At 45.0% G+C, this 27,308-nt stretch overlaps 1 protein-coding gene across 8 annotated transcripts in view; it reads left to right on the top strand.

Annotated features, from left to right (window-relative positions):
- CARD9 (caspase recruitment domain family member 9) overlaps positions 1–27,308 on the top strand; it is a 113,445-nt gene that overhangs the window by 69,227 nt on the left and 16,910 nt on the right. For all 8 annotated transcript variants that reach the window (XM_040324141.1, XM_040324138.1, XM_040324140.1 and 5 more), the window contains 3 exons: positions 3,614–3,769; positions 5,810–5,935; positions 6,148–6,333. In XM_040324141.1, the coding sequence (XP_040180075.1) occupies positions 3,614–3,769; positions 5,810–5,935; positions 6,148–6,333 (468 nt within the window). The remainder of the gene's footprint in view (positions 1–3,613; positions 3,770–5,809; positions 5,936–6,147; positions 6,334–27,308) is intronic.

The following is a 27,308-nucleotide window of genomic DNA, read 5'->3' as shown; positions in this document are numbered from 1 at the left end:
ATTAATATTTATTCATTATTTTTATTATATCAGTCATCAATTCATTCATCATTTTTATTAATATATTTCACATTTCAAAAACATTAGTCACATTCACCAATCAATAATTTTTTAGGGTAATTACCCTTATATATACATTTTTGTTCACCAGGCTAACCATTGGTTGTTATATGATTAATTTATTTTGATCACATATTTTTTGATAATTGCACTTCTTTTTTGTATATATATGGGTTTTGGATTACGTATTTAATCTTTACGTTTCCTGCAATTATTAATTTCACATATTTATTTTAATTATCTTATCACATTATTTAACCACTTCAATACCAGGCATTTTCACCCCCTTCCTGCCCAGGCCAGTTTTCAGTTTTCAGCACTGTCACACTTTAAATGACAATTGCGCGGTCATGCGACATGGCTCCCAAACAAAATTGACATCCTTTTTTTTCCCCACAAATAAAATCTTTTGGTGGCATCTGATCATCTTTGCGGTTTTTATTTTTTGCGCTATAAACAACAAAAGACTGTCAATTTTGAAAAAAACACAATATTTATATTATTTTTGCTATAATAAATATCCCATTTAAAAAAAAAAAAAAAAAATCTCAGTTTAGCCCGATATGTATTCTTCTACATATTTTTGGTAAAAAAAAAAATCGGGGATAGATTTATGAAATGTTTTATTTTATTTTTACTATTAATGGCGGTTAACTGCAATTTTTGTCAGGACTGCGATATTGCCGCGACAGTTCGGACACTTTTCACACTATTTTGGGACCATTTACATTTATACAGCGAACAGTGCTAGAAATATGCACTGATTACTGTATAAATGTGACTGGCAGGGAAGTGGTTAACAGTAGGGGGTGATCAAGGTGTTAAATGTGTTCCCTAGGGAGTGATTCTAACTGTAGGGGAGGAGACTGACTGGGGGAGGTGACCGATTGGTGTCCCTATGTACAAGGGTCACACCGTCCGTCTCCTCTCCCTGACAGGATGTGGATCTCTGTGTTTACACACAGAGATCCACGTCCCTGGCTCTGTAATCGCCGAGTGCGGCCGCCAGGCACGCGCATCGGCGGCATTCTAGCCACCTTGTGGACGTCATTAGACGGGATGTGAAGTGGCTAGTTACTATTAGGGCATGAGCAGAATTTTTCCACTTTTCACATATAAGCTGATTTGTATGTCACTGTCTACAGTCTTATGCCGCGTACACACTATCGTTTTTTTTCCGACGGAATTCTGCTCAAGCTTGGCTTGCATACACACGGTCACATAAAAGTTCTCTGAACTTTCGACCATCAAGAACGTGGTGACGTACAACACTACGACGAGCCGAGAAAATTAAGTTCAATGCTTACAAACATGCGTCGGAATTTTGCGCGTCGGAATTGCTACAGACTATTTTTTTCCGTCTGAAAATTTGAGACCCAGCTCTCAATTATTTGTTGGCGGAAATTCCGACCGCAAAGGTCCGATGGAGCATACACACGATCGGAATTTCCATTCAAAAGCTCATATCTGACTTTTGCTGCATCAGTTGTGAAATTTAATTTGCGGTTGCTTTTCCTCCCCTTTTATATGATGTGTTCATTATTCTTGATGCCGCGTACACACGATTATTTTTCGGGTTGTAAAAAACAACGTTTTTTAAAAATGTAATTTAAAACGATCGTGTGGGCTTCAGAGCATTTTTCTGGTTCTGAAAAACGACAAAAAAAAAAATTCGAACATGCTCTATTTTTTCACAACGTTTTAAACAATGTCGTTTTTCGGGTTGTAAAAAATGATCGTGTGTGGGCTCTCACGGAGACTCTTTACCACGTCATCAGCCGTGTCCAACCACGGCTGATCACGGTGTAAACAGGAAGAGCCGTCGATGGCACTTCCTCACTCGCGTCTGACAGACGCGAGTAGAGGAGAGCCGATCGGCGGCTCTTCTGACAGGGGGGGTTCGCGCTGATTATTTATCAGCGCAGCCCCCCCTCGGATCGCCACATGGACCACCAGGGATGCCCACCAGGGAAGGGCAAAACAAAAAAAAAACGGGGAAAAAAAAAGTCCAAATAAAAAAAAAAAAAGTCTGAAAAAAAAAAAAAAAAGTCTGGGGGAAAAAAAAAAGATGCAAAAAAAAAAAGATGCCAAACAGTGCCCACAAATGGGCACTGACTGGCAACAAGTAAATCAGTGCCGCCCCACAGTGCCCATCAGTGCCGCCCCACAGTGCCCATCAGTGCCACCCCACAGTGCCCATCAGTGCCACCCCACAGTGCCCATCTGTGCCACCCCACAGTGCCCATCTGTGCCACCCCACAGTGCCCATCTGTGCCGCCTATGAGTGCCCATCAGTGCCGCCCATGAGTGCCCATCAGTGCCGCCCATGAGTGCCGCCCATGAGTGCCCATGAGTGCCGCCCATGAGTGCCCATGAGTGCCGCCTATGTGTGCCCATCAGTGCCGCATACCAGCGCCGCCAATCAGTGCCACCTCATCTGTGCCCATCAGTACTACCTCGTCGATGTCCATCAGTGCCATCTCATCTGTGCCCATCAGTGCCACCATATCAGTGCCCGTAATTGAAAGAGAAAACGTACTTATTTACAAAAAAATTACAGAAAAAAATAAAACCGTAATTTTTTTCAAAATTTTCGGTCTTTTTTTAGTTGTTGCGCAAAAAAAAAAATCACAAAGGTGATCAAATACCACCAAAAGAAAGCTCTATTTGTGGGTAAAAAAGGACGCCAATTTTGTTTGGGTACAGTGTAGCATGACCGCGCAATTGCCATTCAAAGTGCGACAGTGCTGAAAGCTGAAAATTGGCTTGGGCGGGAAGGTGCGTAAGTGCCCTGTATGGAAGTGGTTAATGATGTCAAAGACCCGCGCATGCTCAGAAGCAAGTTATGAGACGGGAGTGCTCATTCTGGTAAAACTACCGTTCGTAATGGAGTAAGCACATTCATCACGCTGTAACAGACAGAAAAGCGTGAATTGTCTTTTACTAACACAAAATCAGCAGCACAAAGGGTGGCGTCATCCGCATGGAACTTTCCCTTTATAGTGCCGTCGTAAGTGTTGTACGTCACCGTGCTTTGCAAGAGCATTTTTGTTTTCACGATCGCGTGGGGGCAACGTAGTTTTAATGATGAAGTTGAAAAAAACTTTGTTTTTTTCTAGAGCCTGAAAACTTTGTTTTTTACAAACCGAAAAATCAACGTGTGTACGCGGCATTACTCTTTCTATGTATAGGAGACAATTGTACCTATGTGTCAATTCCACTATGTTTAGTATACCTCCTTTTTTTTTTTTTTTTTTATTGGAAAATAATAAAATTATTGGAAAAGAAAAATATTATTAGTGGAGAAAGTAAGGTTCCACTTTAAGGCAGATTTGTGGAATTGCATCCTTATAATTGCCATTGGCAGGCATTGCTGTCCCACTGTTTTTTGTTAGTCAGTTATGACTTTTCTTTCTATATACTGTAAAGAGAGAAAAAAATCACTCGGAGCTGACTTTCCTGACATTGTTGGACACCTCTTAGTCATTGTTTGTGGTGTTTTCATCTTTTAAAAATGTATCCTTACTAAGGACATCTACAATAACTGTTTCAGAACTTGCCAAAAGGAGAAACCTCTGAGAAGACACGACTGTACATCCAGGATCTAGAAGATGAGCGTAGACAGGCCTTGGAGCAGTATCAGGATATGGTCAACACCGTATACACGCTAAAAATGAGTCTTCGGCAGGCCGAGGACCTCCGAGACAAGGTAACTTGGTATATGATCACTCTGGGACCTTATTAATAACACATCACAGATAGCTTGCCAACAAAGGTGCATAGAAGTTTAGAAATACAAAAGCAGACATAAATATTTCAGTAGTGTTTAGTGCTATCCATATAGGCGTGCACAGGGGGTGTGCCAGGTGTGCTTGGGCACACCCTAATCACTATATGCAGTGCAGATTCCCCCTACTGCCTGGGCTTCCCACAATGTTGCACCCCCCTACCCCGCTCCACAATGCTGCTGGCTTCCCTTCTCTCTCCCTAAACTGCTGTGGGGGATGTTTCAGAATGGAGAGCAGGGGAAGGGGCTAGTAAAAAATGTATTTACAAGCCCCATTATTTTACTAAATTAACACAGTGAACACACCTGCTCTGTGTCCATTCATAACTAAAGAATCGTAAACTGTGCTCATTATGCTTCAGTTTGTGAATAAACAGGAAGCCACTCAACACAGAGCGCTTCCCATTTATTCACTGCCCTGTACAGCTGAGGGTGCAGAGAAAGGCATGTGTGTTTGATCTTTGGGGTGCACACCCTAATGCAATAGGGCTGCACACACCTATGACTATCCCCACAGGAGCCGCTAGACAAGATGGGTCCTCTGTTCTTTGCCTCGACCTCTTTAAGAACTATAGCCCCTCTGAAACACTAGTTTGAGTGTACAAAGCATTCAACATCACAGACAATCACTGAAGCAATACCTCATATCCAGTAGTAGTACTATATCATGTATATATGTGTTAATTTAATGCACAGGGGTTCTCACCACCGTTCACTATATGCGCTCACTTCAAATGGACGACCTGCCGAGTGCCAGGTCAAATAACACTTTTCCCACCTTGGGGCTCATTTATGGTTCCCCATAAAGGGAGATCGTAAATTATCCCTGCAATGTACTCATATGTTTTAATAAGGCTTACTACACTATAGGGAGCACCTTTATTATACGAGTCCTTTGCAGGAAGGAGTTACAATCACTTAAAGGGCCATACACTCATGTATGTGGAATTGCTTTAAAACATCTAAAGTGTCAATAGGAGGAGGTATCCAAGTGAGGCCTTAACTGACTGGCACTTGCAGGATGGGTTTACAGGAGGGACAGTCCTTTTTATGTTTTTCTTCTGCCAGATATCCTTGGGGTCTTTTAAGAAGTGTTGGTGCACTTAACAACAGTTTTAGTAAACCAGTATGCAGCCCAGGTGTACAGTAAAGGTGCAATACAGGTGTGGCATAGTGTGTGCAGTATACTTAAGAGTTATTAAAAGAAGTATGCCTAATGATACTTAGGTGTATTCAGAATCAGACCGATGCCGCATTTGTCCCCCTCCGCCTCTTTACTGAGAAATGAGCCACTGAACACTGTCGATAGCTCGGTGTCAGAAACCATGAATCAGACCGAGACGGAAGTACAGTTAAAATCACACTTGCTTATTAATAATAATTATAAAAAGATAAATGGTAAGCATAATCAAAACATAGCCAGGGAGCCAGAGATGAACGTAGTAGAACAGCAAGCAGGATCAGGAGCCAGAAGGGATGTCAGCCAAGCACAGTCTTCAACAGGAATGCAGGAGAAAGTCTCTGTGTTGTTGACCAAGGCAAAAGCAGAGAGCAAGTGAACTGGAAGGCTTAAGTAGGCAAGACTGACAAGCCGGATCATGAACAGGTGAGTCACTGTGGAGAGATGGGAGCTGGCAATTAGCCGACAAATAAGGACATTTAAAAGCAACATCGAAGGATGAGGTAAGTGAAGGAGGACTGCACTAAGGTAAAGGAAGCTATTTAGGGAAAGAATGTTTTTCATTTACAACCCCTTTCATATTATGGCCTACATTAGTTGAGAGGCACCATATTGTTTTCTCTGTTGTAGTCATGGATATTTTACCACCTTGTGGTCATCTGTATTAGAGCAAACCACTTACTTCACACATGACAACACAATATATTCTGAAGGACAGCACAAAAGGCATGTACATTTACCCTGCATATGTACAATAAATGCCTTTCTCTTGTGTTCCCCAGTACTTTGAAGAGAGAGAGGTCTCAGAACTGCACTGTACAGCCCTGAAGAAACATTCTAAGATGTACAAAGATCGAATAGAAGCCATTCTACAACAGATGGACGAAGTGTGTATAGAACGCAATATGGTATGTACCTTTTTTATGATTTAAAAAAATATCTTTTTAAATCCTAAATACATTTCAAATCTGTTTTCATCTGTCTGCCTGTAGTTAAGAGTTACAGCAATCCTATAACCAAAGCCATTATACTTACCTAAACCTGTTTGTTTTATTTCTTTGTATACAATGAGATTTTGTTTTATACTGTTCATTTTATTCGTGTTCACTCCACATATTAGGCAATTGCAACGCGAGAGGAATTTCATGCACAGTATACCAAAAGTCTAAAGGATAAGGATGCTTTAAGGAAACAGCTCCGGGAACTAGGCGAAAAGTATGATGATCTGCAGATCCAGCTGATCAGGAAGGAGGGAAAACTGCTATCTCTGGAGACCAAGCTGAAGCGAACAGAGTCACCAGCGCTGGTACAAAATACGTAATAACTACGTGATTTACCTAGGAATATCTGGGTCCATGATCTCTAGGAGGTCTTCACTGCTGATGGAGGCCTACAAAAGGAGAATGTCCTCTGATAGATTTTGGTGGGAGGTTTCGTTTGTAACTGAAATGTCTCCATATGCAGACCAGCAGTGGCACAGGTTGTAAGTTGGTACTACACTACATGCAATGAACCATGCACATAATGGGCATACCTTTGGAAGCATAAAAACACAGTTAATTATAATCATTACAGAGTAATTCTTTATAAGTTTGATAAAAACATGATTTATTGGATTTACCTTCAATTTTTCTGTAAATATTGAGAGATGCAGGCAATAGTAGCATGTAACAGTCTTCAAGAAATATCAACGCTATTTCAGAGTGAGCGTAAAATGGGCGATTCTACCATTATTTTAATCCCATGATCAATAATGAGAAGCACAATGCACACCGCACATCCCTTTATATATTTCACCACAGATGAAACTACAACTGCAGTAAACTTAACAAACATGCAAGGGATGCCACATGCTTTGCAACAGGCTGCCTGTAATTTCACTAAAGGTTCAATGCACACTTCTGAGAGAGGCTATAGTCAATTACAGGAGAAGGACAGGTGAGGATTCCATAGCTACAAGAAAGAGACATTTAAATATTTGAAAGTGATTGTTCACAAAACCTAAGTTTTTCTTTTCAGTTGGGGGGGTTTTAATTTATTCAAATTGACATTGTCCAGGGAAAGTTAAAGTGGAACTTTAGTCAAAAACTTAAGCTCTGCTAGATCACTTTATACTGGCCCTTTTTGCAGGTATAGTACTGTTTTTTTCTGCCCCACTAAAGCCTCTTTAGGGTCTACAATAAAAGCATCTTTGGCAGTGACTGAAAATGCATTGAGGCATAGTGGCAATATTTTTTAAGACGTGTTGTAAGTCCTTATTGGGGACTTCCATTTAGCTGACGTCTGAGAAACTGCAGGCCAAGTACCTAAAATGCGTTTCACAAAAGATATTAAAATATGACACAACTCTTCAGTGGGAATGGATTCTACTGAAAACTGTTTTTATTTATCCTACCCATGCATTTTTTCTGCATTGGAAAATGCAATCAGATGCATGACAACATATGCAGAGACAATGGGCATTAAACTATTTTCTGATCTGTCTTAAAATGTAACTACTAGAGATAAGAGAATCCATTCACCCAAAAAAAGATTCAACCCAGCATGAATAGATGTGTGGGTGATATTCATAAATCTCTCTGTCTGGACGGTCTCTAGTCACAGAGAGATGCAACCAATCAGAATTTTTAAATGAAAGTGATGGAAATTAGAAATTACAGTACAAGATTACCACACTCACATTTATTATCATTTGCCTTTAAAGTGGATGTAAACCCTCATGTATACCCAGTGAAGTGAACAGCCTCGGATGATACACAGAGATTAAACAAATCTCCCTACATAGGTTTTATATGTATATCTGCTGTCTTCCCTTTTCTATACTCTTTGAAAAGTGCAGATTGTGTTAGAAATCTTCCTTCCTCATTCAGCAGTGAGTGGGGTGTCTGGACTTACACTGTGTGTGAGTTTATTGGAGGAAATGCACCCCTCCCCCCCCCTCCACATAGGCAGAGGAATAAAGGAACCTGCAGAGCTGTAGTCTGAATAGACCAGCTTTCTGCTAAGCTACCTCCCGATACAAATTTTCAGCTGCTATTATCTTGTGTGTCAGAGAACTTGTCAAAAGTGACTCATGCTGATAAACGAGGAATGGGGCACCAGAGAGAAACAGAACTTAGAGCTTTGGAGAGAGATAAGTAAACACTACAGCTAAATGTGCTAAGGTCAGATTTCACGAATGGGGTTTACAACCACTTTAACCAATAGGTATTGTAACTGCGATATTTTAAAAATATGAATGACCTATATATTGTTGGTTGACTGTCCTAATTTGACAGTGGACAAACTACAGGTGAGAGCGCTGACTGGAGTGTTCTGATAGGGGGGCCTCCCCCTGTCTGAACAAAATAGAACAGCAGGGGAAATTGCTGTACTAATATCTGATTGGTAGTACAGCGGCTCCGACCTGAGCTGACCTGAGCATTTTTTTCCCGTTCAGCCCGCTGGGTTGACCGAAAAAAACTAGCAGTGTGTGTACACTAGGCTTAAGGCTCCCTAAATACCATTGCACTGTAGTAATGCACATTACATGTGATGATACTACACTACTGGGCATTGTGGTGCCACTGCACTAGATAAAAAGGTGCAGGTGCATTACTTTTGTCTGCTCTGGTACATTGACAGACAATTCAACCACTCTCGGGTTAATGTCAACATAAGGGCTTGTTTTCACTTTTCGAAAAGCAATGCACAGTGGATCACTTTTAAGAGAGTTGTACATGAGTGGCCACGCTGCCGCCTTCTGAATGTCTGTCTGTTTTTTGTGTATATTTTTTGATAGGCAAACAGGGTTTTTGAATGGGAATGCTACACCACAACTGCAGCCTAGCACTTGGTAAGGGCAGCCCCATTCACTTGAATGGGTAGCGCTTGGGGGTGGTACTGTCCTTCAAATGTGACAGGGGTATAATTTTTGCTGTGGTAGCAAAATGTGTATGACTTCATCTAGGCTACTGATACGATTGCGTGGTTATGTAAAACTGTACCCAAACAAAATTTATATCATTTTTTTTTTTTACAGAAATAGAGCTTTATTTTGGTTTTATTTGATCACCACTGGGTTTTTATTATAGAAACAAAAAATATATACTATAAAACATTAAAAAAAAAAAATTCTATATAAATGCAGGCCAAAATGTATTCTGCTACACGTCTTTGGTAAAAAAAAAATCCCAATAAGTGTATTTTGATAGGTTTGCGTGAAAAGTATAACGTCAACAAACTATGGTTTATATTTTGGATTTCTTTTTATACTAGTAATGGTGGTGATCTGTGTCTTATAGTGGGACTGTGATAAAGCGGCAGGCAAGGTGGGAACTGACACTGACATCACCAGTGACACTAATACAGTGATCATATATAATGGTGTTCACTGTCGCTGTACTAATTGCACTTGCTGGGAAGGGGTTAACATCTCAGGATAATCAAGGGGTTAGGTGTGTGTCTAACAAGTGTGATTTGTGTATTATGTGCTGATTTTTACTAAAAACCTTTTGTTCCATTTTCCTGCTTTGCAAGGTGAAGTAACAAAGTGTTTTTTTTTCCTCTGTAAAGAGCCCTGTGTTGTTTGTCAACACAGGGTTCTGGGCTGTGATTGGGCAGAGTGGATTAGCAGGTCCCGGTCATGATTCATGGCCAGGACCTGCTGACAAAATCCCACTGTGTCTAATCACAGCAGGAGTCCGGCAGGGGGCACGCCTTTGTGTGCGCCCTGTTCCCAGAAGAGGCCAGCGATGTACAGGTACGTCATGCCTTCAGGAGCCACCTATCCACAGTACAATGCAGGTGGGCAGTCCTGAAGGGGTTAAGGTGGGTGGACACGGAGTGTTAAAACCATGGCTCAACAGCCTACTTTTACTGCTTCATGAACCCTAATTGTTAAAGGTAAACATGCCTGCCAGGGTCACGTTAAAGTTTACACACCTGAGATTACACAAAAAAATTACTTTACAAAGTGCCACAAGTCTAAAGCTGGCCTATACGCATATACATCGATTTATTAGATTCCTGTCAAAATACCCAAACAGTGCCTGCAGATGTTCCACCCATCTCCTTAGATTTCTCAATTGCGGATTGTCAAGTGGGAGGTACATTTCAGATGGTTCATCAGGAACCGGCTGAAATTTGAACAGTGTATGGCTCGCTTTAGGTTGAAGGGGTTGTAAAGGTTTGTCTTTTATTTTCTAAATTGGTTCCTTTAAGCTAGTGCATTGTTGGTCTACTTACCTTTTCTTTATCGTACGTCACGGGACACAGAGCGGCATATTCATTACTATGTGGGTTATATGGAGTACCTTCAGGTGATGGACACTGGCAATCTCAAACAGGAAATGCCCCTCCCTATATAACCCCCTCCCATAGGAGGAGTACCTCAGTTTTTACGCCAGTGTCTTAGGTGTTGGTCATGGTTTAGCTTGCCTCCACATCCTTGGGATTAGGTGGGCTAACCGGTTCTGTCCAAAGGCCTCAGCGCTAAAGTGGTCAGTAACCGGACCCCAAACCAAAGGGGTATAGCCCATAATGCTTTTCTTTTTAGAGAGCTGGACCCTGGGCCCAGAACTTAGAAACCTTTGGGGGCCTAATGTTTCTGTTGCCAGAGTGCTATATGGGCCCAGGACAGTGGATCCTTCATAGGAACCCAGGGCCTGAAGGTCAATGCCCCACGGAGATGGGGGAAGATTGGGCCTCTTGCTTTGCAAAGTCCTGCGGCATGGAGCAGGTAAGTGAGGGGAAACTTGCGGAACTTGGTTCTTAGCAGGTTTTTCTGGGGGGTTCACAGGGGACATGCCTAAAATTATGCGCTGCATCTGGCAAAGTAAGTCACATGTCTTAAAGATAGGATGGCTCTATGTGTATTCCCCATAAAAGGTGAACTCCCTGGTAGTATTGTAAACATTGAGAAAGAGGCCTGTGTGTGTGTGTGTGTGTGTGTGTAAAGAGAGCTGTGCTTACCTGCAAAGCCTCCAGGCGATTGCTGCCACGGTTCTTCCTCCTAGCCTGGAGACAGGACAAACTGCCTCCTCGTGTGGTCTCCTTCCCCCCACCCCCCCCCCCCCGGCGGGCGCGCGCGCGTCCCCGTGATATGGGCGCAATTTCGCGCCGTTAGCTGAGGGGGGAAGGGCGGGCCAGCATGTTAAAGGAAGGGGCGGCCCTTCCATTTGTTCCCAGCTCAGTGTATGCTGGAACTGAGAGAGGAAGAGACCAGAGCGGCAGCACAGTGGCCAAAACAGATATTACAGTCTTCAATAAGACTGTCCTGGAGCCTAGAGTTAGGCTGTTCTTTTCTATCTCAGCAGTTTTTTGGCAATACTACTAAGGGGGACAGAATGTTTTTTCTCTCTTGGGTTTGAAAAAAAAAAGAAAAAAAAAAAAAAAAAAAACATTAAAGGGAAATAAGGCATTTTTTATCCCCCAAACGGGTTTTTGGCCAATAACTATTTATAGTTCCAAACACCGATAAGTTAGCGGGCGTACCTCGGTATTGTACCATGGCATCTGGTTCAGAGGGTACAAGAGGTGGGGATTCCCCCAGAGAGTCTGAGGTCTCGGACAAAGTTATGCCGCTGCTTTCCCGAGAGGGAGCCTTGATGGGACCATCGGGATCTGGGGCTGGAGCTGGCACGGGTCAGTCCAACCCTAGGGTGGTCACGGACGAGGTACTGTCCACCTCCTTAAAAGAGATGGAAAAAAGAATGGAAAAGATGATAGCCAAGGCTATGCGGGGCAGAAAACGGAATAGATCTCCGTCGCCCGAGACAGGACAAACTGCCTCCTCGTGTGGTCTCCTTCCCCCCACCCCCCCCCCCGCCGGCGGGCGCGCGCGCGTCCCCGTGATATGGGCGCAATTTCGCGCCGTTAGCTGAGGGGGGAAGGGCGGGCCAGCATGTTAAAGGAAGGGGCGGCCCTTCCATTTGTTCCCAGCTCAGTGTATGCTGGAACTGAGAGAGGAAGAGACCAGAGCGGCAGCACAGTGGCCAAAACAGATATTACAGTCTTCAATAAGACTGTCCTGGAGCCTAGAGTTAGGCTGTTCTTTTCTATCTCAGCAGTTTTTTGGCAATACTACTAAGGGGGACAGAATGTTTTTTCTTTCTTGGGTTTGAAAAAAAAAAGAAAAAAAAAGAAAAAAAAAAAAAAAAAAAACATTAAAGGGAAATAAGGCATTTTTTATCCCCCAAACGGGTTTTTGGCCAATAACTATTTATAGTTCCAAACACCGATAAGTTAGCGGGCGTACCTCGGTATTGTACCATGGCATCTGGTTCAGAGGGTACAAGAGGTGGGGATTCCCCCAGAGAGTCTGAGGTCTCGGACAAAGTTATGCCGCTGCTTTCCCGAGAGGGAGCCTTGATGGGACCATCGGGATCTGGGGCTGGAGCTGGCACGGGTCAGTCCAACCCTAGGGTGGTCACGGACGAGGTACTGTCCACCTCCTTAAAAGAGATGGAAAAAAGAATGGAAAAGATGATAGCCAAGGCTATGCGGGGCAGAAAACGGAATAGATCTCCGTCGCCCGAGCGTGGACCCTCAGAGGAGGAGGTCCTTTCCGCAGGGGAATTGGACGACCTCTTGGACAAGGACCAAGCAGGTTCGGGGATCGAGGATCCGGATACAGGGGAGTCTGGGGCAGCCTCCCAAGGGGAGAGCTGGTGGGTTCAAGCCTTAACGGACTTGGTCCATAGTGCATTCAACTTGCCAGTACCAGATCTCCAAGTATCGACTGTTTCAGCTTTGGGCTCACTAAAGGCGCCTCAAAACAACGCAGTTTTTCCGATCCATCCTCTGCTAGAGGAAGTTATGTTCCAAGATTGGACCAAGCCAGATAGAATCTTTTTACCACCTAAAAGATTCTCTGCCTTATATCCTATGGAAGATAAATTTTCCAAGAGATGGGCAACCCCGGCGGTGGACGCAGCCATCTCATGTGTTAATAAATCTTTAACATGCCCTGTAGAAAACATACAGGTGTTCAAGGATCCGGTTGATAAACGCTTGGAAGCACTACTTAAAAGCTCCTTCACTACTGCAGGGGCAGTAGTGCAGCCAGCTGTGGCTGCGATTGGGGTTGCACAAGCATTATCGGATCAAACTAAGCAGATGCTTAAACTTATTCCTGCCCAGCAGGCAGAAGAATTTTCTGATGTCCCTAGGGCCATACGTTTTACGGTAGATGCGATTAAGGATTCTATCCAGCAAGCGTCACGTTTATCGTTATCCCTTATCCATATGAGAAGACTCTTATGGTTAAAGAGCTGGGAGGCCGAGCCCCCATGCAAGAAGCTCCTGGTAGGGTTCCCCTTCCATGGAGGACGACTCTTCGGAGAAGACCTGGATAAATACATTCAGACCATTTCAAGCGGCAAAAGTACTCTTTTGCCAACCAAGAAAAAGTTTCAGGGGCCTGCGTTTAAACGACAGCACTCCCCTGGGCAGGGGCCCTCTAATGCCAAACAGTATCGACGGCCTCCTGCAAGATCAAACTTTAACTTCAACAACAAATCGCAGGGACAGGCCGCTAGAGGCAAGAAGCAGTGGTTTCGCAAACCAGCCCCCAAGCCGACCTTATGAAGGGGCGCCCCCACCCACGAGGGTGGGGGGAAGGCTGCGTCTCTTTTCAGAGGTTTGGGAAGCCAGCATTCCCGACAGATGGGTACGGTCTTCCGTGGCTACGGGCTACAAACTAGACTTCCTAAAGTTTCCTCCTCCTCATTTCCAGGAGTCAAGGGTTCCAAACGATCCGGAGAAGGGAGCCGCATTAATGACGGCATTGAATCATCTACTCTCCCAGGAAGTAATAGTAGAGGTACCAGTCCTAGAACAAGGGCTGGGTTTCTACTCCAACCTATTCATCATCCCAAAGTCCAACGGAGATGTCAGGCCAATTTTGGACCTAAAGATGGTAAATGCATACCTAAAGGTCATACCTTGGATATTGTCAGGGCCATGAAGGCCTATCTTAAAGCTACAGAGAAGATCCGGAAAACAGATGTGTTGTTCATTTTACCGGATGGGCCCAAGAAGGGGCAGGCAGCTGCAAAATCCACCATCTCGAGGTGGATTAAACAATTAATCACTCAGGCCTACGGCTTGAAGGGGTTGCCTCCTCCGTTATCATTAAAGGCTCATTCTACTAGGGCCATGGGCGCCTCCTGGGCAGCACACCACCAGATCTCTATGGCTCAAGTTTGCAAGGCGGCAACCTGGTCTTCTGTCCACACGTTTACAAAATTCTACCAGTTGGACGTAAGAAGGAATACTGATACAGCCTTTGGGCAGGCAGTGCTGCAGGCTGCAGTTTGAGACCCTCGGATTCCGGGGGCTCCCTTTTGAGTTAAATTTAAAATTTAAAATTATTTTTTCTCAACTAAGTTGGATTTATTATGATTTGAGTATATCTCTAAATTAAATCCTTTTGTCTTTGGAAGATGTTCTCCCTCCCCTCATTGTAAGCATTGCTTTGGGACATCCCACATAGTAATGAATATGCCGCTCTGTGTCCCGTGATGTACGATAAAGAAAAATAGATTTTTAATACAGCTTACCTGTAAAATCTTTTTCTTGGAGTACATCACGGGACACAGAGCTCCCACCCCTCTTATGGGGACCATTTTGGGAGGCATACTGCTTGCTACAAAACTGAGGTACTCCTCCTATGGGAGGGGGTTATATAGGGAGGGGCATTTCCTGTTTGAGATTGCCAGTGTCCATCACCTGAAGGTACTCCATATAACCCACATAGTAATGAATATGCCGCTCTGTGTCCCGTGATGTACTCCAAGAAAAAGATTTTACAGGTAAGCTGTATTAAAAATCTCTTTTTTCCTTCGATTTCCCTTCTAAATGTTTTTTTTCTTTGTTTGAATTTCTCACTTCCTGTTTCTCCTCAGTAAGCTTTCCACCATCATCCGAGCGGTGGAAAGTCATTTAGAACAGCTTACTGAGGAAGAACAGGAAGTGAGAAATTCAGACAAAGAAAAACATTTTTTAGAAGGGAAATTGAAGGAAAAGGTAAGTGAACCAACAATACACTAGCTTAAAGTAACCTATTTAGAAAATAAAAAACAAACCTTTACAACCCCTTTAAAGAAAACCTCTAAGCCAGGCATGTCCAAAGTCCGGCCCACTAGCCAGTGTTCCATATATATACACAGGGCCTTGCGAAACTATTCGGCCCCCTTGAACTTTGCAACCTTTTGCCACATTTCAGGCTTCAAACATAAAGATATAAAACTGTATTTTTTTTTTTGAAGAATCAACACCAAGTGGGACACAATCATGAAGTGGAACGAAATGTATTGGATATTTCAAACTTTTTTAACAAATAAAAAACTGAAAAATTGGGCGTGCAAAATTATTCAGCCCCCTTAAGTTAATACTTTGTAGCGCCACCTTTTGCTGCGATTACAGCTGTAAGTCGCTTGGGGTATGTCTCTATCAGTTTTGCACATCGAGAGACTGAAATTTTTGCCCATTCCTCCTTGCAAAACAGCTCGAGCTCAGTGAGGTTGGATGGAGAGCGTTTGTGAACAGCAGTTTTCAGTTCTTTCCACAGATTCTCGATTGGATTCAGGTCTGGACTTTGACTTGGCCATTCTAACACCTGGATATTTTTATTTGTGAACCATTCCATTGTAGATTTTGCTTTATGTTTTGGATCATTGTCTTGTTGGAAGACAAATCTCCGTCCCAGTCTCAGGTCTTTTGCAGACTCCATCAGGTTTTCTTCCAGAATGGTCCTGTATTTGGCTCCATCCATCTTCCCATCAATTTTAACCATCTTCCCTGTCCCTGCTGAAGAAAAGCAGGCCCAAACCATGATGCTGCCACCACCATGTTTCACAGTGGGGATGGTGTGTTCAGGGTGATGAGCTGTGTTCCTTTTACGCCAAACATAACGTTTTGCATTGTTGCCAAAAAGTTCGATTTTGGTTTCATCTGACCAGAGCACCTTCTTCCACATGTTTGGTGTGTCTCCCAGGTGGCTTGTGGCAAACTTTAAACGACACTTTTTATGGATATCTTTAAGAAATGGCTTTCTTCTTGCCACTCTTCCATAAAGGCCAGATTTGTGCAGTATACGACTGATTGATTGTTGTCCTATGGACAGAGTCTCCCACCTCAGCTGTAGATCTCTGCATTTCATCCAGAGTGATCATGGGCCTCTTGGCTGCATCTCTGATCAGTCTTCTCCTTGTATGAGCTGAAAGTTTAGAGGGACGGCCAGGTCTTCGTAGATTTGCAGTGGTCTGATACTACTTCCATTTCAATATTATCGCTTGCACAGTGCTCATTGGGATGTTTAAAGCTTGGGAAATCTTTTTGTATCTAAATCCAGCTTTAAACTTCTCCACAACAGTATCTCGGACCTGCCTGGTGTGTTCCTTGTTCTTCATGATGCTCTCTGCGCTTTAAACAGACCTCTGAGACTATCACAGTGCAGGTGCATTTATACAGAGACTTGATTACACACAGGTGGATTCTATTTATCATCATTTTTTTTTTTTTTAAAGTGTAAATTTTATTGTACATGTTCACAGCATAACACAGGAGCTTAATACAGTACACATTTTCATATCTCATGGAACATAAGGAGTCACAGCGTCATTAAAGTACATCATGTACACAGTATTCGCCAAGGATATTCCTTGTACTCATTTCCTTTTTTTCACAACCTATCCCTGTCAACCTTAACAAGGGATAAACCAAAACTGATACCGACAGCGCAAAAAAAAAAAAAAAAGGGGGGGGGGGGGGGGAACCTCCTTTTATTATTATTCTGGTATTAGCAATGAGGGGGAGAAGGGCTATCCCCTCCTGTATCCCCTAGGACCGTGTTCCATCTAATCCGGCCTCCAGTCAGTCAGCCAGTTCCCACATTATGAGTTTTGGCCCACAAATCACATCATACTCTTAAACTTCTACATCTCCCGAGACCTTCTCAATCCATCCCGCCCACACCTTCTCAAATTTTTTCGGGCAGCCTCTAGCCGCGTATGTCAGCTTGTACATTGGCAGTGCGTTATTCACTATTTTCCTCCAACTCTGCAGAGACGGGGGGGATGGTTTTCGCCAGTTCATGGCCAGAGCCTTTTTAGCGTAGCAGAACAGTATTCTTAACAGTGTTTTCTTTGATACAGATAATTCCTCCTCCTCCAGGTCACCTAACAGGCACCTAGCTGGGGAGTATATATTAGGTAGTTCCAGGGTAGCCTCCAGGAATGTCAATACATCCTTCCAGAACCCCTCCACTCGGGGGCACGTCCAGACCATATGGAAGAAATCTCCCTCCGCCGCCTGGCAGCGGGGGCACTCAGGTGAATCCCCTCTACCCATTTTGTGTAGCCGCTTGGGAGTGTAATACACTCTGTGTAGATAGTTAAATTGTGTAATTTTGTCCCTGGCCGAGATCATCGAGGGCACCAGCGACTCAAGGGCTTCAGCCCACGACTCGTCAGTGATCGAAGGTATGTCCGCTTGCCATTGCGCCCTAACTCTCTCCATTCTAGGAGAGGAGGACGTCAACAGCATAAAATAGTATCTAGAGATCAACTGGGAGTGATCCCCATCTGTAAGCAATTTCTCCATTTTGGAAGGGGAGAGCGCCACCACCCCCCCCCCGTATTGTGCCGTTACGGCATGCCGCAGCTGCAAGTATCGGAAAAAGAAAGTGTTAGGGAGCCCGTACTCCGTTTTTAGATCTATAAAACTCCTGAATACCCCGTTCCTGAACAGTTGATGGGCATATTTGACCCCGTACTTTGCCCAGCAGGATCCGTCCGGTACCTTGGCTATTTCTTTAAGTCGGGGATTATGCCACAAGGGGGCGTTGGGGGAGGCCTCCAGACTAGTACCCCCTACCCTAGCGTTACAGGCGTGGAATATTTTATATGACATTTTCAGTATATCCCCTCCCTTCGCTGGGTATGGGCCATTTCTATATAGAACATTAATCAGCCCCTCAAACGAGTGAACCATAGCCGCCTGAGTGGCCACCGATGCATTATATAGGTTCGGGAACCCCCACCAGTGCACGTGCGTTAGCTGAGCTGCAAGATAGTAACAATGTAGATTCGGCATGGCCAGTCCTCCCTCCCTTATTGGCAGATAAAGTGTGTCCAGGGATACCCTTGCGGGTTTAAGTCCCCATAGAAAGGAGGTTAGCATTGTATTTATTTCTGTAAACCATCTTTTAGGGATATAGATCGGGGCATGCCAGAACAGGTACAGAAACCTAGGCAAATAAATCATTTTAACTATATTAATTTTCCCTAGGAGGCCCAACGGTAGTTTAGCCCATGTTTTTAGGCTTTCCTTCAGGCGTAACTTCATAGGGGTCAGATTATTATTCATATAAGCACTGCATGGCAGCTGGACCTCCACTCCCAGATAGCGGAATTTGGACACCACTTTTAGTGGGACATCTGGGGGTAACCTCAGGGTGTCATCAGAGTTGAAGGGGAACACAATAGATTTGTTCCAGTTCACCTTGAAACCTGAGAAGTTCCCAAAGTCTGAGATTAATTTTAGAGCGCTGGTTAGTGATCCCTCTGCTTCCGCTAGATAAAGGAGCATATCGTCCGCGTAAAGGGAAGTCTTTTCCTCCAGCTCATTAACCATACATCCCCTTACATTTACATCTGCTCTTATCTGTGCTGCCAACGGTTCTATCGCCAGAGCGAACAACAGGGGTGACAATGGGCACCCCTGCCGCGTGCCCCTGGCGATCGGGAACGAGTCCGTGATGGCGTTGTTAACTCTAAGCCTAGCCCGTGGGTCAGCATATAGAATTTGGACCCACTTCGTGAACCTGGGGCCGAACCCCAGCCGCCCAAGGACTGCTATAAGGTAAGACCATTCAATGGAATCAAACGCTTTATGCGTATCCAAAGATACCACTACCCTATTATCCGGTGTGGGTCCCTCCGCCTGCAGGATAGTGAAAAGACGGCGCAGGTTAATTGCGGTCGACCTCTCAGGTATGAAACCTGTCTGGTCCTGATGAATAATGGTTGCAATCTTGGGATTTAGACGTTTAGCCAGTAATTTAGCAAGGATCTTAGCATCCACGTTAATTAGTGATATTGGTCTATAGGATTCGCATAGATCATGGTCCTTGTGCGGCTTAGGGATTAATACTATAAGTGCCTCCCTCATGGATTCAGGGAGTACCCCCCCCCCGATAGGCGTCCATATACATTTTGAGCAATTGCGGTGCCAGGCTGTCAGCATATGTACTATACCACTCAGCCGGAAATCCATCCATTCCCGGAGTCTTATTCGAGTTCAGGGAATGTATGGCTGACACTACCTCCTCCACCGTAATGGGGAGATCAAGTTCCGACGCCGCCTCCTCAGGGAGTTCCAGGAGGGGTATCGGAGCCAGGAATGCCTGTACCTCCTCCCCACCATAGTCCACCTTTGAGGCGTATAATTCTGAGTAAAAATCTACAAATGCTTTAGCTATATCCTCCTGTGACGTGCATATCTGCATCCGGGCATTATATATACGAGGGATAGATGTTGGTGCCTGTTGCGAATGGGCCAGGTAGGCCAGCAATCTGCTGTTTTTATCTCCAAATTCGAAGATACGTTGTGCTTGGTATAGCAATTTTTTCTGCGTCTTTTCCACAAGCACCAAGTCTAACTGCCGTATACTCTCTCTCCACTTCATATGCATATCCGGGGTAGGATTATCTATGTATGCCACTTCGGCTTCTGTAGCCAACTGTTCTGATTCTCTAACTCTCCACTCCCTGTCGGATTGGAACCGTTTGACCTCCCCCTTAATTACTCCTCTAAGTGTGGCCTTGAACGCATCCCATGTAACCCCTACTGGGGCCTCCCCTCTATTTTCCACCCAGAAGTTATTAATGGACGTGGCAGTGGACCGTTCAAAGCACTCCTCCTTGAGCCACAGGGGGCTCAGCCTCCATATTGTGTACCCACGGGGCCTCTCCATATCCAGGGTGAGCATTAGTGGGGAATGGTCCGAAATAGCCCTTGGCAAGTACTGTACATCTACCACTCTTGGGAGAAGTGCCTTAGATACAAAGCACATATCTATTCTGGATAGGGTATTAAACGTGGCAGAAAAGCAAGAGTAGGTTCGGGCATCAGGGTGCTTCCATCTCCAGGCCTCCTCTAGGTCGTACTGTGCCACACAAGCTTCTAGAGGTGAACTCCTCATTGCCGCCATCCCAAATCTATCCCTATCCGGGGACATAACTGCGTTTAAGTCCCCCGCTAAGATAATAGGCCCTTCCGCCACCTGCAGCACTTCCGTCATCACATCTTCCCAGACCTCCCCCTTAAACGGGGGTGGAATATATACTGCTACGAATGTGTAGGGTTGGTTATTGATAGTCACTACTAGGATCACATATCTCCCAAAAGGGTCCAGTTTAACCGTTTTAGTTACACACAGGAGGGACTTAGCTACGAGGACCGAGACCCCCCTGGCGTAAGAGGAGTATGTTGCATGAAATGCTTTACCAATAAAGGCTCTATGTAACGCCAGTGTCTTGGAACCCACCAGATGGGATTCCTGCAAAAATATGACCTGCGGTTTATGTCTCATGATATATTTAAATACCAGGGACCGTTTGATTTTTGAGTTGAGCCCCCGCACATTCCAAGACAACAACTTAAGTGACTGCGTCATGGGTCTTACTGGTAAATTGGCGCAGAGTGTTGTGTATCTTGGAGTGAAGGGCTCCCCCTCCCCCCCCCCCACATACCAGCAAACATTTCCTTGCAGTGCCAACCTCAAGCTCAGTAGAGTATGGTAATAGATATAACCGAGGCATGTACATACAGTCCACATAATAATTTTAGATCCCTCCAAGAACCTTGTAGAGCCCGGATTCTTATGCATTGGAGGCATGGGGGAAAGAAAAATCAAAAACAAGAAAAACAAAAAGTGGTCGGTTAAAAAAGAGAAAGAAAACAAACCCCAAACTGTTCCAGATCCACAACCTAGGATTCCTGGATCCATACCCCCCTCCCTGCCTGTAGCCCCAAACATCCCACAGGCTTTTCCCCCAAACATGTCACAAAAAGTCGTCCCTAAATGGGGGTCAGCTTCCCTCACCAGCCGGTTCGGAAAGTCTAGGGACAAGTACGTGGTTTCTCACAGAGCGTTAATCCGGGCCGTGGGTAGCTTTGGGTGTACAGGAGTCTTTCAACAGTACTTGGAACCTGAAGGACCCAGGGAGCCAGAGACGGTCATTCAGCAACTAGCAGTAACAGGGGTGTTGAGAGTGTATCTTTGCAAATTACTACAGTCATTAGTTCCTGGGGGGTCCCCCCCAGGTTCTCCATATATAGTATCAGCTAAGCAGCGAGGTACATGTCTACCTTAACCGTGTCCCAAGGATTCCAACCAGCGATTTGCTTCCCTAGGGGACAGGAAGAACTGCGTTTGCCCCTTGTGCGCCACTCTAAGCTTGGCCGGGTATAGCATACTGTACGGCAGGTTGCGTTCTCTCAGGCGTTGCTTCACGCTTTGAAATGCCGCTCGCTGCTTCTGCGTTGCTGCTGAAAAATCCGGGAAAATAGTAATACGGTTGCCATTAAACATTAGCTCAGGCATGTTGCGGGCCTTGCGCAGGATAAGTTCCTTATCTCTAAAATATAGAAATCGAGCCAGCATGGGCCTAGGAAACCTGCCCGGCGGGGGCGCCCTCAGAGGGATCCTATGTGCCCTTTCAATGGCAAATAAGTGAGAGAAGTCCGCTTCTCCAAAGGTCTGTTTAAGCCAGGCTAGCAGGAATTCCTCTGTATTTTTCCCCTCGGACCCCTCCGGGAAGCCAAGGAACCTGAGGTTATTCCTTCTCAGTCTGTCTTCAATGTCCCCCAACTTGGCCTCCTGGGACTTGTGGTCCGCCGCCATATCTCTCACCTGCACCACGAGGGGGTTAACCAGATCCTCCACCGATCCTATGCGCTGCTCCGCATGTGTAACCCTCTGCCTGACCTTCTGCACATCATCTTTCAGTATAGCGAAGTCCACTCTGATAGCGTCCACCTGGGAGGACAGGGCGGCATGGCAGCTTTTTATGGTGTCCATTATTTCCATCAGCGTCGGTTGTCCAGGCTGTGCGCCGGAGCCCCCCTCCTCCCCATCCGGGTGAGGAGACGCCGCAGGTGAAGCCAGAGGGTCAGGTAGGCTCGGCCACTCACTATCTTCCTCCGCTCCCCCCCGGGCCGGGGGTACAGATAGGGCCCTGCGATCCGTGCGGGCGCCATTTTGAGACGCCGCGTGAGAGAACTTCAAGGGCTTCCCCGCCGGGTTAGGGTCCATGCTGGACCCGTGTTTCACCATCCTCGGGGTCCCGGGTCTCTCCCACACCGTTTTAGGCAATTTGGCAGGATTTTTTCCAAGTCTGGAGCTCTTCAGGATGCTTCAGGATATTTCCACGGCCGGAGCTCTGAGCAGAAGCGTCTTCACATCCCGGAAGTCGGCCACGCCCCCCTATTTATCATCATTAGTCATTTAGGTCAACATTGGATCATTCAGAGATCCTCACTCAACTTCTGGAGAGAGTTTGCTGCACTGAAAGTAAAGGGGCTGAATCATTTTGCACACCCAATTTTTCAGTTTTTTGTTTGTTAAAAAAGTTTGAAATATCCAATAAATTTCGTTCCACTTCATGATTGTGTCCACTTGTTGATTCTTCAAAAAAAATTACAGTTTTATATCTTTATGTTTGAAGCCTGAAATGTGGCAAAAGGTCGCAAAGTTCAAGGGGGTTGAATACTTTCACAAGGCACTGTATGTATGTATGTGTTTATATATATATATCTTTGTGGCCCAAATGGGGATTCGTTAGGGGGTCACAAAAGCTATATACCTTATGTATCATTTAGTTCTGCCAGCCTCGGCGGGGAAAGGGAGGGGGCGGGACGAGTGCCGTCAGATTGCATACAGGAAAATCTCCTGTTTACTTGGCGGCCTCTAATAGGAAGTCCTGTCTCCTGGACTGGCATTTAACAACTGTTCTGTCTATCATAGGAGGCAGGACTTTGTATTAAAGAGGCCACGAGTAAACAGGAGATGTCCCGTCCCCTCCGAGGCTGCAGATGGGCATGGATCAGTCTGCACTGATGGTGAGGCAGCATTCATGTCAAATGGTGAGGCAGCATTCATGTCAAATGGTGAGGCAGCATTCATGTCAAATGGTGAGGCTGCATTTATGGCAATGGTAAGGATGCATTTATGGCAATGGTGAGGCTGCATTTATGGCAATGGTGAGGCTACAGATGGGCACTGATTAGGCTGCATTGATGAGCACTGACCTTTATTTTCCTTCACAGCATTTTATAAAAAAAAAAATCCTTCTTAAATTGAAGGTGCGTGTTATACGCCGATAAATCCGGTAGATCCAAATAACACGTCCAAGCTCATCCCTAGACTCTTCACCACACACAGCCACATAGGCAAGAGAATTCATGTTGGGCAGTGTATTAGTTAATTTACATTTCATTTTAATAGTTTTGCTCATAAGTTTACCAGAGGCGGCTCTCTAATTAGGTCTCGCGGCCGCCTAATTTGCTTGCGATCAATACTAATGTCGGCGCCATTGAATCTCTCTATTACCCGTCTCTCTTTCTCACCTCCCCTTCTCTCCCTTCCCCCTCTTGCATTGGCTGAATATGTCTGATTGGTGAGGAGGGAAGTGGTGCTGATCACCTGTGTGCTAGATCCGTGGATTTTCTGCAACCATTTTTCTTGCTTGAATTATTTTTCCCATTATGGGCGTGGGTGGGGCCTCATATCTATGTTTTGCCTAAGGCCTCACAAAGCCTAGAGCCGCCTCTGAAGTTTACCCAGGCAGAATTTATGATTTCTTGGCCATTTTGTAGAGAATATGAATGATTAAACAAAAACTTTTCTTTCACTCATGGTTAGTGTTCGGATGAAGCCATTTATTTTCAATCAACTGTGTTTACTTATTTTAAATCATAATGACAACAGAAACTACCCAAATGACCCTGATCAAAAGTTTATATACCCCAGTTCTTAATATGTTGTATTGCCCCCTTTAACATCAATAACAGCTTGAAGCCTTTTGTGGTATTTGTGGATTAGGCTCTTCATTTTCTCAGGTGGTAAAGCTGCCCATTCCTCTTGGCCAAAAGCCTCCAGTTCCTGTAAATTCTTGGGCTATCTTGCATGAACTGAGTATTTGAAATCTCCCCAAAGTGGCTCAATGATATTGAGGTCAGAAGACTGAGATGGCCACTCCAGAACCTTCACTTTATTCTGTTGTAGCCAATGACAGGTCAACTTGGCCTTGTATCATTGTCATGTTGGAATGTCCAAGTACGTCCCATGCGCAGCTTCCTGGCTGATGAATGCAAATGTTCCTCCAGTATTTTTTGATAACATACTGCATTCATCTTGCCAACAATTTTGGCCACATTTCCTGTGCCTTTGTACTGTGTTTCCCCGAAAATAAGACCTACCCTGAATGTAAGACCTAGTGCTATTTTCCAGGAGGGCTGCAATATAAGCCCTACCCTGAAAATAAGCCCTAGTTTGAGGTGCGTGTGTACTCCTATAATCCTTTCTGATACGGCAGTGTGCTGTGGCTGTGTATGTGTCTCTTTGATCTACGGTAGCAGTGTCAGGTGCCTTTGTTACAGAGCGGCGCTCAGCTCCCTGCTGGTCTCCTCCTCCTTTTGTCGGCAGGGGATCTCGGGGCCCCTCCTTCCTCTGCAGTCACGGAAGGTACAGTCGTCTCAGTGCAGAGGCTCAGCACTAAATCAACATGTCACACTGTGTGCATGCCGATACTCCTGTCTCCACAAGGTACCGTATTTAACTCACGCGATCCATACAGACTTAAGCACTAAAATGCTACAGATCTTTCTTTCGTTGCATGCCGGTGTGCTCTCTTCCCCGCTCAGAGAGCTGCGGATGGGGGGGCGGGTGGCTGGGAGAGGTGGAGGAGAGCAGAGCTGAGGCGTTTGGCACCATTGGATTGCAGGGGCACACACATTGTGTAATGTATTGTGTGCTACTGTAACAGGATTTTGGCATTTACAAGCATTTTAACTTTGTTCAAACTGAGGCTTCCTGACAGGCAGGGAGGGAGAGAAACGGCACATTATAAGACCTACCCCGGGGGAAACACTGTAGCTCACACATCCCCCAAAACATCAGTGATCCACCTCCGTACCTTTCATCATAGGCCTTGTTGACTCCTCTCCAAATGTAGTGTTTATGCTTGTGGCCAAAAAGCTCAATTTTGGTCTCCTCACTCCATAAGACTTTGTGCCAGAAGGTTTGAGGCTTGTCTCTGTGCTGTTTGGTGTATTTTAAGCGGGATAATTTATGCCATTTGTGTAGTAATGGCTTTCTTCTGGTGACTCGACCATGAAGTCCATCTTTCTTCAAGTGTCTCCTTATTGTGCATCTTGAAACAACCACACCACATGTTTTCAGAGAGTTCTGTATTTCACATGAAGTTATTTGTGGGTTCTTCTTTGCATCCTGAAGAATGTTCCTGGCAGTTGTGGCTGAAATTTTAGTTGGTCTACCTGACCATGGTTTGGTTTCAACATAACCCCTTATTTTCCACTTCTTGATTAGAGTTTGAAAACTGCTGATTGGCATTCTCAATTCCTTGGATATATTTTTATATCCCTTTCCTGTTTTATACAGTTAAACTACCTTTTCCTGCAGATCCTTTTGACATTTTTTTTTGCTTTCCCCATGACTCAGAATCCAGAAACGTCAGTGCAGCACTGGATGAAAGATGCAAGTGTCTCAGTCCACAAACTCATTGACCTTTTATACACACACAAACACACACACTAATTACAAGCAGATCACAGGTGAGGATGGTTACCTTTAATAGCCATTGAAACCCCTTTGTGTCAACTTGTGTGCATGTTATCAGGCCAAAATCACCAAGGTATGTAAACTTTTGATCTGGGTCATTTGGGTAGTTTCTGTTGTCATTATGATTTAAAAAGAGTAAACACAGTTGATTGATAATAAATGGCTTCAGCCAAACACTAACCATGAGTGAAAGAATTTTTTTTGTGTTATAATACATATTCTCAGAAAAATGGCCAAGAAATCATAAATTCTGACAGGGTATGTAAACTTATGTGCACAGCTGTATAGCCAAAGCTATGGATCACAGGAGTGCAATTCGTTTTGCACTCCTGTGACCCGTTTTCAGCAGAGAGCGGACTGAAGACTGCTCTCTGCTGACATCACCAATGTCAGTCCAGGCACCGTGTCATCTCGACAATGGGAGTCCTGGATCCACCAGGTGCCTGGACTGACACCCGGCTTAGCCTCTCAGCAAGCTGCTGAGAGCCTGAGATGGCCGCTCCGCCCCCTCCACAGCTCAACACTCCAATGAGCGAGGAGGAGCAGAGCAGAGAGCTGTGACTGACAGTCTGCAGCTCTCTGCTCATGTAGCTGTGAAAACCGAGTGATTGGTGTTCGATCGCTTTGCCCCTCAGTGTAGAGTACTTCTCTTTTAAAGCCGGAATCGGCATTATATCAAGGGCACTAGCAGTCTTTGTTCACCTGCAGGCAGGTGCAGATAGCTAATCTGACACTAGGTAGCTGTATGCCAGAATGGTCTCTGGTTACAGCAGACGGTGTCATCAGGCGCTAGGCCCCTTTAGTTAGAGCCCCTTGCAGTGATGTCATAGGTGAGTCAGTGCCCACATATAAGTCAGGTTGGGAGGAGCCCTAGGCAGTTGGGGAATGGAAGTCAAACACCCCACACCAGTACTGATGTAACCAGCATGTGGAGGCCCTGGACAGAACTAGGAGTCAGGGAGAAGTAGATCTGCACCCAAAAGTTCTGCCTGTAAACTCCCTGACCCTTTATGGAGGTGGGGGCTAGGGCAGGTTGCAAAATACCTTTCAGGCCAGGGCAAGAAATCCCTGGGTTAGGTTATTCCCCTTGAGGGTCCCAGAAGAGGTGTACCTATGGAGGAGTTGTCTACAGAGAACCCAGTCCTGTGAATACTAATGACCCTGGAGGGGGGGGAGATGGACTGTTCAAGGGAGATGGCTGTTTGAAGTGATGCATATGCCTTCACATGTGACTGCTGCAGACCATCCACTAGATGTGATTGGCCATGTATTGTCAAGTTACCTCCGGAATGTGTGTTGATGAGATGTGACATGACTGTCCTGCCCTTTCCTGAATACCATCAGAAAAGTGCATCAACCCTATTCATGTGTGGACATTCCTCCCTTGGTACATAAAGTTATCTAATGTCGTGTGAAGGCCTCTGGCATGGAGT

Source organism: Rana temporaria, chromosome 9 (assembly GCF_905171775.1).
Source record: "Rana temporaria chromosome 9, aRanTem1.1, whole genome shotgun sequence".
Lineage (NCBI taxonomy): Eukaryota > Metazoa > Chordata > Amphibia > Anura > Ranidae > Rana > Rana temporaria.
This window is presented reverse-complemented; position numbering and strand designations above follow the sequence as displayed.